Source organism: Venturia canescens, chromosome 2, assembly GCF_019457755.1.
Source record: "Venturia canescens isolate UGA chromosome 2, ASM1945775v1, whole genome shotgun sequence".
In the NCBI taxonomy this organism is placed as follows: Eukaryota; Metazoa; Arthropoda; class Insecta; order Hymenoptera; family Ichneumonidae; genus Venturia; species Venturia canescens.
In genome coordinates, this window is record NC_057422.1 from 12,110,194 (window position 1) to 12,130,488 (window position 20,295).

General features: G+C 38.8%; 1 protein-coding gene across 1 annotated transcript; it reads left to right on the forward strand.

Annotated features, from left to right (window-relative positions):
• The first annotated feature begins 74 nt into the window (after positions 1 to 74).
• Positions 75 to 11,557, forward strand: LOC122405906 (hyaluronan mediated motility receptor-like). Its single transcript, XM_043410980.1, has 14 exons — positions 75 to 546; positions 4,024 to 4,202; positions 4,965 to 5,303; positions 5,509 to 5,832; positions 5,975 to 6,451; positions 6,579 to 6,761; positions 7,033 to 7,233; positions 7,319 to 7,513; positions 7,864 to 8,370; positions 9,114 to 9,323; positions 9,535 to 9,603; positions 9,713 to 9,786; positions 9,947 to 10,100; positions 10,611 to 11,557. The coding sequence occupies exons 1-14, from the start codon at positions 501 to 503 to the stop codon at positions 10,800 to 10,802; spliced, it is 3,150 nt and encodes a 1,049-aa protein (XP_043266915.1). The 5' UTR covers positions 75 to 500; the 3' UTR covers positions 10,803 to 11,557.
• Positions 11,558 to 20,295: the final 8,738 nt, after the last annotated feature.

Consider the following 20,295-nt stretch of genomic DNA (forward strand, 5'->3'; position numbering starts at 1 on the left):
GAGAGGCACGTTACTGAAAATACTGACCAATCACGATTGCACTTCGATTCGATTGGGTGGAAAGGAACAAACTTGTCCCGAGTGGTCGATCCTGCGATATATTTATGGTGTAACCGTCGTTTTAAATGGAACCGGTGTCTGGCTCGAGGGAAGAAAAACGCGTTTTAAACAGCTGTGCTGGTCGAGTAGTCGCGCAATTTTCCCTTGCACAAGGGGTTCAGTGTTCACGGGGGGAAGACGCGTCAAATAGAAGTCGTCGATGGGTAAAAAAAGCGTTCATAGACGAACGTCGCGTTTTTAAAATCGGTACATTTTTCTCTGTTAAATTTTATATTCGTTTCTATCAAAGTTTCGTGAATCGTTTTTATATATACCTGTTCCAAACGTTATCTTTTCGCTAAATTCGCGCGGGGTTTGTTTTTATATATAAAACTGTCGAACTCAAAATAATTTCGTGTTTGCTCAAGCTTAGTTATTTCCAAAAATCACGCATAGACACAATGTCTTTTTCGAAAGCCAGAATTCAACGATTCAACGAACTTACAAGTGAGTACTAATGTTTATTTATTTACGAGCATAAAATAATTCATTTACGTATGTCACGAATAAATATATTAGATTCCATCTTTTTCATAAATTCTGAAAATTAAAGGAAACAACCCGGTTTAAAAAAAGTCGGTTAATCCTTTACAATGGTCTTTGTTATCGTATCTAGTAAAAAAATATTCTGTCGAGAAAAAATTCAAATTGACAACATGGCCACTTCGTCACAATGTTGAAAATTCATAAGCAGCGTTGGTCAGTCTCGAATTGCTACTGCCATAAGAGTTAAAAGCATGCAAAAGCGTGCAGTGGGCGGGAAGCCGTGGCAAGTAGTCGCCGTACCGCGAACTGTGTGCAAACATTGTATTACATTTTAACACTGGGATCGAAGCTAAACATAATGATAAAAATTTTAATTCAAATAATTCGTGCGATTGTGAAAAATCAAGTTTAATCGAACTGAACGCTTTGCAGAACACTGATTGTTAAAAACCTATAAATTGTCTAATTAATCGGAAATATCGGTTGCTATTTTGATGACGAAAATCGTAAAGTTACAAAGCAAAAACCCCTCGACGCGGTGCATTTGGCTCTTTCGGCCGGAATCGTGGGAAACGTTGCATTTAATTGTCGCAAGTCGCGAGTCTCTGCATAAGAGAGGATACGCAACAGCGCGGTTTATGCACGGATGGAAGGAACGGGCGGGCTGGGGAGGGGTATTTTATTTATCGTAGTTTTTACCGAAGGGTGACGATCGACACACAGAGTTGGGGGGGGGGGGGGGGGGGGGGCTACACCTGGTAATTCTATGACCCCATAGAGACGTTTCTTGGCATGCAATGCCAGCTGCCCCTTCCCGCTGTATTTTCTCGCCCTGTGTCCCGTCGCTATTATGTGTTACGTACATATCGGTAATTCCATGTGAAACCGAGAGTATTCGCTTCCAGTCGAGGAATACTGTTCGGAATAAGCATTTTTTATGATTTCCAAAAACACATTCGCAAGGCAGGAAAAACGATGATAAATTGAAACAAATCAATTGTGATAGTTTTGCTTTTAAAAAACCCTCGGTGTAAATTTTATCTCAATAATTCGACAGTTTCAATCATCAAAACTTTCCGATTTGAAGAACTTTTCCGAATTATATCACGGGACTGACATCGAGTCAGCACAAAAAGAATATTTTTGCTTACGAGTTCATTTAATGGGTGGAATTACTCGAAGCTGTTGGCCCAAAATTTTTATGTATTCGTTCAATTTCGTAATCCACTGGCTCTGCTAACGCTTTAGGGCTAAAAGTGAAACCACATGACGCTGAAGTTTCCAACGTTGGAGTCCGACGAAATGATCGAAAAAAACTCTCCATCAACAATTCCAGTAATTTTCCTATTTTGTTCCCTGCCAAATTTGCGATTCGTAGTTTTTCAAGCTGCACCAACGATTCGTTAAATAACAAATTGGTGAATTGCAAACGTTTTTTTCGTTCATTTCGTTGGACTCCAACGTTGGAAACTTCAGCGTCGTGAAACCACGCCGTTGTGAGGTCACAGTGAAGGGACGATTCGGCGGGAAGTGACCCGTGCATGACCTACATGTGTATGCGTACGGGGTAACACACCAGCACTGGGCCTCATGAGCGGGAAAAGCGCGAAAGGTCTTCCACAGTGCTCGTACAAAGTATGGGCAAATGTCGCTTATTCGTGCGTCGCCATTGCCCGGGCGTTGTGGCCTGTGTGATGTGTACCGCGTCATCGTGATGTAGCAGGGGTTCACACACGTGCAAATATTTCGAAAATGTGTTTCTCATTGTTCTCCGTCTTGAGAGTTTTCCGTCTCCCTTTCCCACCTCATTCTTCGATGTCTCTTCGTATCTGAAGAATCGAAAGATCATTTGCGAGTGGTAGATAAAAAAAATGAGAATGTCCCCAAAAAACGTTGCTGGAGATATACGAAAGTGCAAAATCTCCGGTCTCTTTCTCTTTGTTAAATATTTTTATTGGAATTTTACACCTGCTATTTCGGGGCGATATTTTTTTTGATGCTCTGAATAATTGAATCGATCGATGAATTATTTTGCAGGTGGGAATATTGTCGTGATTTTAGAGGCAAAAATCGAGGGTGGGGATCAAATGTTGGAATGACTAAAATTTCCAACAGCTAAAATCTCGAGTTTATACACTTCGAATGATAATATGGAGGCAGATAGATTCGACTGGAGCTTTGAATGCCGAAAATAAATAAAGCTGAAAGTGCAAGGTCGAAGCACGTTTACATCGAAAATAGAATGTAACAATCGCCCAAGGACTAAAAAAAAATCGATTTTTCGAAAATTCGACTATCACTCTTTCGATTCATAAATTACTACAGTCAGCGGTACTGTGAAAATTCACAATTTTGAAAATATAATAACGAAATACCAAATATTACTGAGGTTGAAATACACGATGCTGAAGTTTCCAACGTTGGAGCCCAACGAAATGATCTAAAAAACTGTCCAATAATTCCAGCAATTCTCCAATTTATTTCCAGTCGAATTTGTACTTTGTATTTTTTCAATCTACACAATTATGATTCGTGAAATAAAAAACTGATGGATAAATCATTTTAATTTCATTCATTTCGTTGGACTCCAACGTTGGAAACTTCAGCGTCGTTGAAATACTGAAACACCAAAAAGTCGAAGAGTCAAAATAGCGAAACGTTACTAAGTCGATCGATCAAAATAGCTTCAAATACACGCGTCTCACTCACATACTTACTCAGATCGGTGATCTCCAATTTTAAACATCGCAATTTTGACTTTCGCCTTTTCGAGCTATCGCTATTTTGCATATCTAAGTTTTATAGGCTCGAAAAATTCACTTTCGATTTTTTCCTACTCTATATTCTGGTCTGTCTGTAAAACAATAACTCTCCATTGTGAATTCGAAAATATGAACTTTCGACATTCGGATGGTCCGTTAAAATTGCATTCGAAATGAAAACTATTGAAATATATATTTTCGGGTAAATACGAAATCGAAGAAATTTTTGATTAAACACCCAACCTGCTGAATAGTCGATTGGGAATAAGAATTTCGAATTACTTATTTATCTCCAAACTGATGTCACAACTTTTAAAATTTCAAAATATCGACCGTTCCACAATTCAGTTATTCGACATATCAAACCCCACAAAAAATCGAGTCATTTCGTGTCAGGCGATCTTTCAATGATCCATGTACCGTTGGGTCTTGCGATACGTTCGTTCAATTTTTTTTATATAATCGGGATCGAGACGCGGACAGCAACGTCTTTTGTGACAGGACGATGCGAAGCGTGCAGACGAGGGTCGGGGGGCGGTTTTTCGAAATAATATCTCATACTCCCACCAGCTGCGGACTGTTCTTGTTCACAAAGAAAGTTACAGCCACGTGTTTTATTATCTCGTGTCCGAGTGTAAATATGTGCGTGTTTTTCTGTTCCCTTTTTTCTCACAAGGCGAAGCACCACCGCCGGGTGCTTACGATCCAAAATTCGACAACAAAGTCAAGGGCATCGCGATCGAGAAGAAGGAGAGGTTTCAAGACAGCAAGAGCGTGACGAGCAGCGGTGGGGAATGCAACTCGTCCGTCTCGAGCAAGGGAGCCAGAACGTTACCCTCCCCCAAGTTCCGAACGGTAAGTCTCAGAGGAGTGGGGATCGTGAGATTGAGGATCCAGTTAGGTTGGACGGGGGTTAAAAAATGGGCGGAAGACGGACGTAGGAAGAGGAAGAACGCGAGAAAGAAGGGGGGAGGAAATGAAGCCACACGGATGAGAAAAAGGCGGGAAATTTCGGGACAACTTTTTCATTACTTGCACCAAACTAATTTTAATTTTATGGAAACAAAAATTTTAGCCAATTCTGAGAGGTTTTGAATATTGATATTTTAAATCGATTATGCAACGTTATGAGTTTCTTGACTCCCATCAATAATGGAGTGTCAATATCCATTTTTCAATGAGGATTATTTATCACGAAATGCACGCGTGTAATCTCGAATTTTATAGAACCAAGTGGAGCATTTTTGCCATTTTTTTTAGTAATCGCATTATTGAAATTCTGAAATTAAAAAAAAAACAGTTTTCTGTTAAAGGTTTTTTTGTTCAAACAAAATATTCCTTTTCTGAACTATTGTTGCTAAAAATCAATGTACAGAATCGAAGATGGCTGAGTTTTTGTTCAATTTTTGTGTGTCAGTTTTCATGAAGGCAAACGTAAATTTTATCATTGGAAGGCAATCCTTTTTTCAAGGGTTGACCACATTTCGTAATGTTTTATGATCGTTATGAAATTATTTTGTTCCACGATCCGTTTATCGAATGTTTCGATTTGTTAATTTTGAGCACGTTTGTCGTTGCGTTTATGGACAAAATTATAACTGAGATTTTATATTTCAGCCACAATTACCAAAAAAACGTCCAGCAAAGACAACGAACGCGTTGTCATGCCCAAAAGCAAAAACCAAGCTGGTTCTTGGTGCCAGCAACGAATCAAAGTACGACGCAAAACACGAGCTTGCCGATTTGAAAGTCGAGTGCATCAACAAAGATCGAACGATACACGATCACGCGAATCAAATCGAAGAAATGAAAAAAGAAACTTGGCGCTTGGAAAAAGAACTCGCTGACCTTCGGACCAATCAAGTGGAATCTGAAAAATTGAAGGAACAGCTTTCGAATCTTCGAGCTAAACAAGCAGAAATGGAAGAACAGCACAAAAAGGATTTGGAATCAATGGTTCGTGAATTTTCTAACAATCCGAACTCTCAAGTCTAAAACTCAAACGTTAAAAGGGTTTTGCTTAATGCTGGAGTATTTAAAAAAAAATATTTTTATTATTACTTTTGATAGATTTTCAAATTTCTTTAAAAACGTTCATTTTGAATTTCTGTCGAGGCCTTTTACGAAGATTTTAAGGTTATAATTTTTCTCCACATTTCAGGCAAAATTACAACAAGATATTATGGATTCTCGTGATCAAAAGCACTCTGAGGAATTACAATCATTACGTCTGCAATTGTCCGAAATGAAAGAAAAAAGGGAGCGCGAAATCGCCGCCCAAAACACCGCTCGAGATGACGAAATGAGCGAAAATTCAGCACTTCTGGCGAACAGTCTAAGGGAGATGAGGATCGACGCGGAGTTCGAGATTGACAGACTGACCGAAGAATTGTCGGAAGTAAGAAGCGCGAAAGCGCGTGAAATTGACGAGTTTCTGAGCATCGTCAATGACAAAGAAAATGAATTGGCGTCTGTGCAAGCAGAGGTAATTCAAGAAAATATTTGTTTTCAACAATCCGTCGCTTCATTTCATAAGTATTTCGATCTGCCAATAATCAAAATCAAAATCAATGCGCACATTGCGGATTTGAATTTTTTAAATAAAATCATTTTTTTGTCCAATGCAGTTGAACAATTTGAAGACTGTTTCTGACGAATTACGCGACCGGTTGACGCGTTTAGAGAAGGAGCACGATGTTGAGATCGCTGATCTCAGGAACGAGGAAGATATTTTAAGAGACCAAGTCGTCGAATTGAGCAAAAGTAAGAACGATTTGGAAACGAAACTCGAAACCCGTCAACAGGTCATTCTCGAATTACAATCACAACTCTCGACTGTCCAATGTGAAGTCGATGAGTTGAGAGCCGAGTATGAAAGAATGTTGCGCGAGTCCGAGACAAAGTTAAATGAAATGTCGAATCTTCGAGACTGCGAATTTATCGATTTGAAAAACGATCTTATTCGTGAACGTGAACAGTTGGAGGATGAAAAATTTGCTGAATGCTCACAGAGATTGGCTCTGGAGGCTAAAAACAAAGAATTACGTGAGAATAATGACTTCTTGACTGAAGAACTCCAAGACGTTCAGAAACTCTACAAAGAAGTAAGTTTTTTGATCGATTGTAATTATTTTCCTTAACTGGGATGTTGGAGTTCTTGAATAAAATTTCCATTAGTATAAGTTTGAATTGTATAAATACAATGAGAAGATTTTCATTCCCTTTTTCCAGTCTAACAAAAACCTAAAGGACCTTCAGGAACAACTCAATAATTCTGAGAAGACACATATTGAGGAGGTGCAGCGTTATCAAAATGAAATTGAGGCTATGAGACGTCACTTCACGTCAGAGCAGTCGAGGCTCGAAGAGTTGCTTGAGAAAGCGCGGCTCGATTACATAAGGGAAATCGATAATGTACGTATTTTTTGGTAGTTCAGCAGCGAAGTGACATTTTCAAAATTCTCGGTTAATGTCGAGAATAGTACAGTGTATGTAATGAATTAAGAAAATTTATCAATCCAATCAGCCTCGATAAGAAGGAATATTTTTATTTGCCGAACAATTGTTGCAATAATTCTTGAAAGTGATTGAAAAACCTCTTTCGTCAATTGAAATTATGTGCTTTCGTTCTAACCCTTGAATTTGCATACATATGCTGATCGGACAAATACGATTCAATGTATAGATGGCCGAAGCGAGGAATAAAGAACTGGCAGAGTTGAAAGCCGCCACGGAGAGGACGATTGAGGAGGAAAAGCGTCGAATTCAGGAACGCGCAGACAAGATAGTTGAGAATGCTGAAGCAGTGACCCGTGAAACACTGGCCGCTTGTCGCGCTGAAAGTGAAGAACGCGTCAAACGTGTTATTCTCGAAAGCGATACTAAAGTAAGCGATTGCGGGGTGCACGTAATGTTGGAAAATTTTTACCATCGATTCATATTTCAATTGAACAACCTTTGCTTCTTTCCAGGTGAAGAGTATGGTGAGAGACGCGAAAAAAGCTGTAGAGGAAGAAATGCGCGAAGCTGCCGATCGTTATGCTACTTGTCTCGCAAGAGTCGAGGCCGAAAGACTCGAACTCGAGAAAAAGGTCAATCAACGCGATGCCGAAATGGAAGAAATGTCAGTCACCATAGAAGAATTGAAAGTTGTCGTCGAAAATCAGGTACTCTAGAGTCTAGGGTTTTCTTACTGCGTAATACACTAATTATTTATGAGACATTAGAGTTTTTATCACGAGAACGCGAAATTCTATCTTTCGTTGAATTTATCTGGATTAGATGTGCTTAGAAATGTTTATCCTTTGCATTTGTGATGAACGACTGAGTTAAATACAGAGAAAGAATGTGACGTTCGATTAAAATTTTGGAAAAATATTCTCGATTTTTTCGTGAGTTCCCTAATATTTTCTTATGAGAAAAAAATCTTTAATTCCTTTGTGTACTTTTCTCTACAGTATTTTTAATGAAAGATTGGACATTATATTGTAACACGGGAAATTCGGTTGCGTTCTAGGAGAGTTTCAGTCAGAGTCTTCAGGCTGATTTGGATCGTGCAGAGGCTGAGCTTGCGGAACGGAAGGATGAGATCAGAACTTTGAAGGATCAGATGCGTGCTGAGGCTGCGGAAATGGTAGCGCGACGGCGAAAAATGGAGGTCGTGATGGCAGAAAATCAAGCATCAGTTGCTGCTTTGTCTCAGCAATTATCCGAGAGCAATGCTGAGGTCGAACGGCTTCAGACTATTATTAAAAGCGGCGAAGAATCGATCAACGAACACCGTGGTTTACTCAGTGCTATGCGTAACACATCCAAAATACTCACCAAAGAAGTTTTCACACTGATGGAACAGCTTGACGCTAACAAAAGCATTGTTGACCAATTGGAGGCGGTTAATCTTGCTGAAATTGAATCTGTGCGTTCCCGTATTTATGCTGAAATCGATAGCTTTAAATCTACTACGGTTAATGAAATCACCAGACTTCAGGAAGAAAATAAGAAAAAAGACGAACAAGTTGCTGAGGTAAACATTTAAGTTTCAAATTCATTTTGGCTTTGACAGGATACAATTTCAAATTATTCATTGCCCAATGAATGCCAACAAATTATTCTACTTTTTCATTATCCCGCATATAAATTGTCATCAACTTTGAATCATTCGCCTAAGATAGTCTTGCCGTTGGTAAAAGTAGCGGTTTTCATAGACACGTTCGATATTTCGAGAAAACCGTGCATCTATTTTTTGGTTATCTTGCTTCCACTCACGTGACTGATGGATCACAGAGTTCACGCTGAAATAGCAATACTATTTTTGATGGTTTGGCAGTCGTCAACCCATTTTTGACATTATTTTTCACTATTCCGTTCGTAAAACTTTAGTTCACTTATGACCATAAACATCTAACTATGGTAGAAAGTGTTTTTCTTTTTTTTTTTTTTCAATATTTTATTGCACAAAAATTATGCACACAACCAATCACAAATTTGTTTAGCACATTGAGTATACTTTTGAGCATGGAATGTGTACATTTCGGGCAAATGTTAAAATTTTGTTACCTGCCCTTGAACACCTGAAATTCATTTAGCTGCTTCATTCATTAGTCTTATAAGAAAAGCTTTTTTGCGAATGTCTTTGTGAAAAATTTAAATATCGATGTCCAGTCACGAGTGTAATATATAAATGATAAAACAATTTTTTGGATATAGAGTTACCTTTTTCAACCATGCATTTTTTCGGTGTTTTTGATTTTATGATCATTAACTCAGTTAAAGAAAAACCTGGAGATGATGGCTGGAAAAGTGGACGAGGCACACCAGTTTCTTTTGAAGATGGAAGAACTTGAGGATACTCGTGTCATTGAAATATCGCAACTCCAGCTGGATAACGAGAAGCTCGTTCGAGAGTTGAAGACAGCAAAAGATATGAATTCTGTGCTCGAAACACGCGAATCTGCGTGCAAAAACGCTTTGCATGAGGCAAGTGCATTCGATAAAAGAACGTCGTCCTTGGCAACAAAATAATTCTTCCTCAATTCAAGATTATTCAATAAATTCTGATCGAGGAATTCAAACGGATGTTAACTAATCGTAAAATACCCATTTTCCAGGGGGATGTTTTTATTCCACTGCAACACAGATCGATGTTTTTATTTTCCAATTATTTTATCCAATGTTTGTCATGTTACAGGCAAGACAAGAAATATCTCAGTTGAAAGAAAGAGTAGAGGCCTTGGAAGTCAACAGCATCGACAAGGAGGTGAGTAAATTTTATGTGGAAATCGGCAATACTTAAATAGGAATAAAATTGTTCATCACGCATCATTATTATCTATAATTTTACTGAAACGTTTTTCTATGATTTCCAGAAGGTACGAATTATGCAAGAGCAGTACGAGGTTCGATTAAAAGAAGAACGGCATCGTCGACAAATTGCGGACGAGTAAGCATGTTTTTAGATAACCCGAAAAATGTAACGTGACGAATACAAGAGACTTTTAAACATTTCTGAACTGTGGATTAATCAGATCTTACAGAGTTTCAAAACAATTGTAAACGTGAAAATTTAACTTATTTATTTTTATGCTTGTTTTTTGTCTCAGGGAGAGCAAGAAACTTTCAGAGGACTGCGAAAATCTACGGACGAGTTATCACGAAGTGAGTGAAAAATATGCGGAGATGATCGGCCATCACAATCACAAACAGCGTGTAAAACATCTCAATCAACTCAAGGATAAAATAATCCGATTGGAACAGGTTCGTTGGTTTTTGGGCGCTGCTCTTGTATTGATTTTGTATTGGTTTTGGTTACATCATTTGGAGGAACCTCCGGAAAGCTTCATTTAATGAATTTTTCAAGTTTTTTCTGTCCGATGCTAGTTTTAAAAGTCATTTAAAAGTCAGATCTTCTGCCCTATTGAAATTTATTAAATTTTTTCATTTTTTTCAAATTTATAATTGAACCGAAAATGACGTCGCTTCTGATTAGCTTTGATTGAACCAAAAAGCAACTTGTACGTTTTCTTTCTGAAACGAAGTTTACTACATTTTGTAAGAATATTTTTCATTCGAATGTGCCTCGAAAGATTTGCAATTGTCGAATAAATTTTGTTCTGACTCGAGTGCGAGTGTTGGTCACTGATCTTATTCGCCGATTTGTACGACCATTGATGAAAAAAAAAAATGAAAAGACTCTGTGCTAATAACAGCATTGAAAACAGAGAGAGAGAGAGAAAAAAAAAACAAGAGACAATATGACTTTTATAGGACGCGGAATCGAAAAAGCACATAATTGATCAACAAACGAGGACCATTGAGAAATTGAAAGCAGAGGAAAAACGCTCTTTCGCCAGAGGAAAAGAAAACATACATTCGCATGGGTTATCACGAAGTCCTTACGCAACGCCAGCATCATCGCCTCTCAAACAATTGACGCCGCTTCGTGATCGGAACGAATGAATTTCGTTCCAATCTCTCTTCATTTCTTCTCTTACTCGTATCCTCTTTGCGGGTAGATGATTGTTTTTCGTTTCGGTTAACGACCCAAGGAAAAGTTTTATTTTTTTTATTAAATCGTCAAAACGATGCAGAACATTTTCAGCTATTAAAAAAGTGAAAGAAAAATTAGGTCAAGATTAAAAAATATATATATATATATATTTATATTTATAAATTCTCACGTATTATGTCTTGTTTAAGTTATTTTTCATATCGATGCCAATGTTTCATAATATTATCATTATTATTATTATTATTACTTTTTAAGAAAGTAATGTTAAAGCGTAAATTATTTGTTTCTTTTTGCACACGCAATTCATTGTGTTTCGTGACAATATTTTTGTCGATTAACTTCTTTTATTATCTCACCAAATATGTCACGAGCACACATTTTTGTATTCATATTATATTAGCTCGTTATAGACTCTGCGCAAAGTGGGAGAATCTCCTGTTTTTCTATTATTCTTCCGCATTGTTTTGATTTATCGTTCAAAATTGATCGAATCTTTTCTGCCCAACGAGACATTAATTTGGTCAAATACAACATCTCGTTTTGCTGAATTCTGCCAAGTTTTGTAATATTTTTATTCAAAACTACAAAAAGCATTTTTTTTTGTATTTTCTCAGTCTGATTACGTTATATTTAGATTAAGTACCCTATTTTATGGAAGATTCTTTGAGAACGATACACATTTAAAATGGATTATAATGTAATAGCAAAGTTTTAACAGACGAATTCAGTTCGTGTCTCGTGAAAAACCTCGATTCATTTGAACGTGCGAGGTTTACGATTATATCGTCGAAAAAAATGTTATTTCACAAAGAATAAAGAAATACATCGACATTGTACTCGAAATTTGCAAATAACTCGATTCTCGAGCCCAAGACAGCTGTCACTTCGAGATATGCTTCAAGTTTCTTCGGAAACGTATTATATGTATTTCTCGTACAACGTGGTAATTAGAGACGAGAGGCTAGAGAAATTTCTAAATCATACTCTCCCTCATTCCTATCTAACTTCCCGTCTCTAACCCTCGAGAGCATGCCTGCTCTCTCTCTCTCCCCCCATGTCACCTTTCAACCCAAACGGAGGGCAATAAGATTTCCTGAGTGTTGCTCTGTAACATGGAAAGAATTTTTACCATTATAAATAAATTTGTTACATTTCATAGTGTCTTTTTCTTTCTGCTATTGAGAATTGCTATTTTGAGGGGCCGAAAAACTGTCAAATCTGGGAAATCGCTTCACCTCGGTTGAATAATTTTGAAGAGTAAATTAAACGAACGTCAAGTATTGAAAAAGGGTAATCTGGCGACGGAGTGGCCACACGGCGATCTTGTTAGTATGTTTGGACCAAGACAAACGTCAAGAATTTCTGGTTATCACATCTGATGAAAAAAATCAGTTTGAAATAGCCAAAAATGGTGAATGAATTACGAAATTTCACAGGAAACTTCGAACATTCTGAACGAAGCTTGTCAAAGTTCTTTTTTACGTTTTCCGTAGATCAATCTATAGGTGTAGAAATTATTATCGAAAAAAATGATTCTAGTGAAAACTTCCCACTAAAAAGCTGCACAATATGATTATTTTCTTTTCATTTATCCATCCAAGCAATTTTTTCCTATATCCTCGTATTTTCAATATTTTTTCTGTCCTCGTGTCTAATTTCATTCCCCGTTGATTTTCCTAAAACCATGTAATATACAATTGATAAATGGACGAAGTAGTGACGAATAGACAACAATTATAATGAAGTGTCTCGTGAAAGCGTTTTCGGATTTTTCAAACGATAACAAATACGATTTTTGGTGCTTTCGATGCTTGCGGTAAATCCAAAACAAATAAACATCAAAAATGTGTGCGAAAAAGTGCAAAATTTTTTGATCAAGTTGAAAAGTAAATAATTAATATTTTTTAAATACGTTAAGCTACAGAGTCCGTAGAGGTCGCGATCGGAAGGAAATAATAAATGTGTAAACTTGCGGTGTTCTCTGAACTACTGTAATTATTTTATTATTGAAGAAATAAACTTCGAAAGTTACCGAAAACAGCTGAAAAACAGTATCGCCCTCGACGACTGCGACTTGTCTCAGTTGCTACCGCGGCTCTAGACAATGCGCGTGATATTTTGAAAGTTTAATAAAAATCGCTCCACTTCGTTTTTAATGAAGTAAGACCTTTCGGAGTTGTATAGTATCGAATTTATCGACCCCGCGGTGCGTAGCAATACGCTATTCGCTTACATAACTTGAGTATTCCGAAGCTCGCATAATAGTTGCGCGCGATACGGTACCTATAACTCGGTTAAGTGTGGGAATCCCCTGCGGCAATTCCGGCGGCAACGATCGGACCAAGTCGCGGTCGGGCACAAGCATAATTTGAGATTCAGGATGGTCGAGAGCGGCCGTGACTGGATTCCTAGGAGATAGGAAACGCCTGGAATTCCTCGGGGGAACTCCTCGTTTCTCCTACCCCTTCTCTCTCTTTCTCTCTCGTTCTCTGGCTTATCCTTTCATTAGCGACTTTTGCACCATGCGACTCGGTCATTATAATTGAAATAAAACAACTTCCGAAGTCATTTATTTTCAACTAAATTATCCAATATCAACGAAACTTTTTCTCTTATAAATTAATAAAATGAGAATATGACATTTTTTAATAAAAAAATAATATGAATTTTGAATTATATTTGAATAATTAATTATTTGAAAATTATAGTCCCATAACGAGCTGCGATTCGTTACATTGTTATGGGAAAGAAATTGAATTTTTCTATTAATAAAATAATAATCATTGTTCACAGTAAGAACTTTTACCGGAGTCTTTAGTAAATGTTGACGTCACGCTGAATTTGGCGTTCTCTGGTCGCTATATCGGCCTATTTCCCCGTTCTTTTTATATGCTCGGCCCATTGTTGGAGTGCGTAAATCACCGTTTCGGTGTGCAACGAAATTCGGAAACGAGGGATCGATACATACAGGCGAAGACATTTTACTTTGAGCACCGTAAAAATCACTAGACCTTTTGTAAATTTTGGTATACGGTACCGTAAGTTCAACTATCTGCAATATTTACTATTATAAAACTGAAAATTCCGCAAAAGATTGAAAATTTTACAGTCTGTTACCGGAATAAATATTTTTCGTCAACTCGGTGAATTGAACAGTGAATTCCACGCTAAATATTGCCCTTTAATTCTCTCCGTGTGTGACAAAAATGCAAAACCATCGGAATATAAATAGTACGAATTTTTGACATTTGCTCGAAGACGTGACTCCGTGTGGGTCTGTGGACGAAAAGAAGATTAAAAATTCGTTTAGAAAATAACTCGATTCCATCGAGTTCCTATACGAAGTCTGTAAAAATATACACAGTCCAGACCGGTTCGTGTTAAGTATGTACAACTGATTCCCGCTTTGTCAGGATTATAGCAATTTTAGCAAAAATAAATAATGCGTTGAATAGTTAGTTCGCGAAACGTCGGAGGATCGCGTCGTCGTTGTGTCCGGGCTTATTTTTATTTGGGTTTGAAGAGACGAGTGTGTGTGTGTGTACAGAGCGAAAAATTAGTTTCGATGAAGCACCGATTATGCATAAGTCCACGTGTCTTGTTCGGAGGCTAGAAAAGCTTCGTTTAGCTCGTCGCGGCGATTGGTTTGTGCAGCACGGTTAAACATATTTATTAACGGAATAATTTGGATCGTTTGGCGTCTGGGTCGAAGGATAAACGACCTCAGCCACCTTATTTCTCTTGACGCGAAAATTTCGAGTGCATGCCACATTTATTCAGACAATACAGAGCGACGAATATTCTCATGCGCGGCACATAATAACAGCGAGAGGATCGGGCTCCAGTCTGCATCGATAATTCGACCGAAAATAAGTGAAACCCCTCATAATTCAGCAGCGAATTGACTAATTGAATTTATCCTCATTTCGTTGCCTCGTGATCTCGTCTTTTGTACCCTCCATTAATACATGCAAGGGGAATCTTTCTGTCTCGGTGCTGTGTATTTTCGGTGAGCTCGATATCGAACGTATTTTCAGTGGGGAAATAAACGGGTCAGCGACACTCCTAAGTTTATCCAATCTCATTATTCCTCCTCGCTTTTCTTGTACCTAACAAAAAACGAGAGCTCGACGTTTTCCTTGCGATTTTTATCCTCGTTTGAGCTAGCTTTATTTGCTGAAGCGATCATCTCATTGGGTCTTTCATCTCGAAAGTGAGCTTTTTTCACGGTGACGTTTGAGCGAGGATCGGACGGGAGACACCTGTCGAGAAGATTCCCAGCAGGGCGGAAACGCGTAGTTGTACGTAAGGGACGTGTTTCCATCACGATCGAACGACGATTACGAGTAATAACGGGACTGGAAGGTCGTTGCTACGTGTTCGTACGATCGTGAATTCGTTATTGGGTGTTTCCTGATCACTTCGACTCTCCTCCTGGCTCTATCGCGAGTTCGGCGAGTTATATTTATTGCGTATGGAACGTCGCAGGTCGAGCATGTTTTCGAGTCCGAGCTGACTCGTTCGAAACTGGCTGTCGCCCGATCGCAGTCGCAGCGGAGCCGTCTAGATTTTTACGTACCTCGGCACCGTTGAGGCGGAAAAGGGGGCGACTAGTTTAGTGAAAAGAGGACGTTTCCGATGGAATCGTTGCGATAGCCTCGAAATTTCAAGATCGATCGCTTTCCTTTTCAGTGAAGAATTTCGTTGCGAATTTGAGTTTGCATATCACGGAGCGTTTAGTCTGCGGCATCCTGTATTTACAGGGCGTTTGGTCATCGATCGTTTCTCGTGCTTGTGGTCGTGCATGTCCAACAGCTCGGTGTCACTGTCCCGAGCATCCAGCGGCAGCACCAGCAGCAAAACGAGCGAGAAATCAGCCGATGACATTCCACCGTGATCCGAACGAATCATGCGTGTGCGGAGCTCCAGCAAGTTTGTACGTCGCTCTGTGATTCTCGTGCGTTTACGTATACGGAGACTCGAGAGTTCTACGACACTTGGACCGCACATACACGATCGAACGAGCGAGATCCCTATTTGCCAATCGGCTATGCAAATATCGCTCGCCGCGCAAATTAATCACATTACACGCAACATCTACCAATGAAGTGGCAATGACATTTACATCGCCCTCGAACGCTCAGTCAAACCGAGCCTAGCTCATTACGCGAACGACTGCTTTTAGGTCGTTTTTACAAATATTCGATCACACAGGTCAGCTCATTCATTTTTCCTCTCGGACTGTTCACGCGTTGCCGCTTCTTTTCGCTCATCGATTGGCAATGACATTTATTCGAATTTCCGGCTAAGAATTCTGGAAACTCTCAAAAGTTCAATCGCAATTACGATGCTTTTGGAAACCATGACGTACGCAGTCCGTCCGATGAATTCGACAACCGCAAACTTTAGCGAATTCACGATACATTTTGTTCAGGTTTATCTGCACACGATAAATTCTTTAGTTTAACCCTTAATTATCACACGGCGTGAATTTCACCCCGGGCCTTTTTCGAGCGACGATACCTCATAGAAATTTTGAGAAAATGGCACTTGTGGCATCCTCTGTCGATAGTTTAAACCTTCTAGTAGAGAGCCTCATCGTTATTATTTGGAAGGGCCCGTTAGTTCAGTTTTGGAAGCCGTAGAAATGAGACTTTGTAAAAATTTGGGGTGTCTGCAACCCCGTGTGACTAAAGTGCAAAAAAAGAGTTTCGGAGCACATTTTTTTAAATTTTTTTGTGATATTTTGCTACAGTAGGTAAAAAAAATTATTTTGAAGTCGGGATTTTTTTTTCTCAAAATTACTTATTAAATTATGAAATTGCAAGATGGCATGTAATCTGAGACCGAGGATTACCCAGGAAAGATTGAGGAGGTAGATGAACAAATTCCGCGTTATGTCCGCGGAATAGGGAGAAAAAAACTATTTGCAGTGTTGCCGAGCTGCGACCGCGCGATTGCACTTTCGGGAGGGAATAAAAAATTCACGAGTTTTTGGAAGACTTTTTTTCAGTTTTTTGTAATTTAGAAATATTTTGAAAACGTTTTCAACAATATTTGTGTAATAATGTATGATTCGATACGAAACAATTTGCGTATCATTTTTTCTGAAGGAACCCACACTTGTGATGTTGAAATATAAATATACTTTTTGGGACGGTCGCAAATTGAACCATTCCCATCTGAAAACATGATATTTCGGGCTTACAAAAGGACTTAATTTTTTTGTTTAATTGAAAATTACGACTTCTACATAATTTTTTGTAAAAAAGCCATTTTTTCTGCATTTTTTTTCGACATTTTTTTTTAATACTAAAAACTGGGCGAACAAAATAAAATTGTCATGGTCGTTTTTAAAGGATTGAAAACACATTGTAGTATTTTTATTATAGTTTTTTTTACAGTTTTTAAACTACTTATCGCCCTCCAATGTGAGTGGGGTGGATTACACCCCCAACGATTGTTACGTCACAGTCCGGAGGTGTGACTATACTGCGAGGGTTAAAACCAAAGAATTGAAAACCAAATGGGAACGTTCATTGCCCCGGATGAAATAACTGCAGAGGAATTAACAGAGAAATTTGCAGAGGAAAATGGAAATTTGGGATGAAATTTTAAATATTTTCGTCGGAAATGCGATTTTTTTGACTTCCATAATGGTTATTGAACGACGATCGCAGCATTGTTTCTCGGCATCATGATTCATTGGTCAATCGTAGGAAATACAATTGCGTTCTAAATCAATTTGTATTTCAGTCCAACCAAAGTCTTACTAATCATTTTCACGATTTCAGAACGATTATTCAGTATTTTGGAGAACGTTATCGCCATCCCAACGACGTTCCGTGTATTTCATGAAATTGAGTTAGTAATCCTGCGCACTGGAATTCATGAGACAATTTATAGCCACGCGTGCGTTAGTGTCGGGATGAATTTGACCAGAATTTATCCACCGAAGCTAACAGGAGTATTAAGCATTACTGCGCGAGCCATTCATACCTGTGCGTATGGATCCTTGGGTTATGCGGAATCCTGACTGTAAACAGGAGACCATGTGGCTCTGGAAGCACACGAGATACGTTCCTCGATTAGTGAAGTCGCTCGTGTGGTAAACCAATTACTCGAGTACGTCGATTTGCGCAGCGAACTGGATTGACGAAAATTCATCATTCCGTTAACTTCCTTTGCATAACGGTTTTATTCCATTCGTTATAATTGTCTAATCGTTAAATTCTTTTGACACGAGTTTTCTTCGCGCGATGACAATCGTCCTAAAATTTATTTTGCACTCCCAATTTTTAGCAGTTTTTCAATTCCGTCTCCTCATTCTTCCCCCCCTTTATTCAAAAGACTCAAGACTCTTTTTCTCTATAAGCATAGTAAAAAATGTTTTCACTCACTTCAAATGTTTATATTGTTAAGTATGCTCGGGCAATCCTGAAAAAAACTACTTTTATGGTAAAATGTCACACGTATTCGGTGTACATTCGTGTATTTATCATAGAATTTACTGTACTGACGGTCAAAATTTGTAATTTACAATAAATCTCCACTTATCAGTAAGTGCTAGTCTGACACGATGAATAACACTCGATAACAAAGCGAAATATAGTTCTCGCACGTGCATCACTTTTTGCTATGCACTTAAAGCTGTTTAGAACTGAATGGAGGAAAAATTGGAAAATTAAAAAAATACTATGTTGTTCGTAATCGGTGGCTGAATACTTTGAAAATTCTTGAAAAATAATATATTATTTTTTCTTGAAAATAATATTCCTCATTACACAAAACGAAACCGTTTTCTCCGCGTGTAGAGTCGCTTCCAGAGAGTCTTTACAGGAGCGATAGTATTTTACATCTGTTTTCGATAGCTTTTGATATTTACGCGTTGAAAACGCATTGAAAATATACGAATTATTTATTTTTTAATTTAATCAAAAAATTTTGCATTTTTTCGCCCACATTTTTGATGTTTACTTGTTTTTCATTCAGTGACAAATCTCGTGCCATGATACAAATTGTATGCTCATAGAATCTCTTGACGCTTCAAAGTATCGTCATACTTGTAAAGTGACAGCTCACCGTTGCGTCAAAAATGTTTGTTCTTTCCCTCATTTTCTTCTCCGACGATAAATCTCTTAGAAGATCCATTTTTATTTTTCTTCATTGACATATTAGTGTAAAAGGGATTCGCATTAGGCTATGTATATGCAAATTATTGACACTCTCATGCGCGTACATACTTGCATCCAATGAGCCTTCTTCTTCGGTGTTCCCTCGGTTCTCTCCCGTTCGCCCACCGCAACATTCGAACGCGCGGACGTGTGTGCATGCTGGATACAAGCGGCGGTGTGTGCCCGTAAGTGTATCGTTGAGTACGTAACAGGAAGTAATGCCGCATGAATATTAACGAGCAGGCCTCGAGGCGAGAGAGCACGCGAGCACCAACGAAAGCGTGCTCTCCGAGCTCACTTCTTCGAGACAATATCTCGCCCGGTGACGCCGCGCTCGCTCCAAGAAAACTCATGCAAATGTTCTCCTCCTATTTTAGTACAAATACATGTATTTTTACATCAGAAAAAGAATATGCTAATTTCGAGTGACCGATCCGCGAGGAATACTCGCGGAAGACCATCAAAAGTTGGAGCTTCGAGTCGGAGCCTTTCGCGATCGACTTTGGGAGCCACGAGCCCAGTAAATGGATCCGGCGATGGTGGAACTCGTATCGAAAATCCGGAGAATGATCTGGAACGACCGAGCAAGCGTTCTTGGAAAAGCGAGTGCTTGGAAAAGTGCGGCGTGATTTTTTCGCTGGAATTGACGAATCAATTGATCTTCGCAACCGCACGCGATTATCTTTTAATACCTTTGAAATCTAAGATCGAGTTGGACGTGTTCGAAACACGTGCAAGGTGAGCGTTAACAGAGAGCACCGGAAAGTTATAATTTCCTGTTATCAAACGGACGCAACATAATTTCAGGTGCACCGTAAGCTCGCGAGACGGCACAACGCGCTCGTTTTTATTTTTTTTTAAACTCGAAGCATCCTTCGTCCGGTTCTTCTTTCGATGCGAAATCCGTACTCGTTTCAGTACGGATATTACAGATTTACGAGAAAACCGAAGGGATAACTCTGTAAGAATATTCAACATTGTGGATATGGAAGATGGGAGAGAGACGGCGAGAAGCTTCTTGGCCGAAGAAGCGAGGGAGATGAACCGATGCTGCCGGAAACCACGAACTCCGGAGGAGATCTTACGAATGTACTCCTTCGTATAGATTCATGCCTCCGGCAATTCCTCTCTCCTTCTCCGTCGCTTCTTCAGGAGGTATTACCGCGATAATAACAGCGGAATCTTTGTGTCAGCGAATGAACGATTCACCGTTATTAAAAAAACAATATAATATTGCGCTTTCATTATGGCTATTTGTCGTATATTT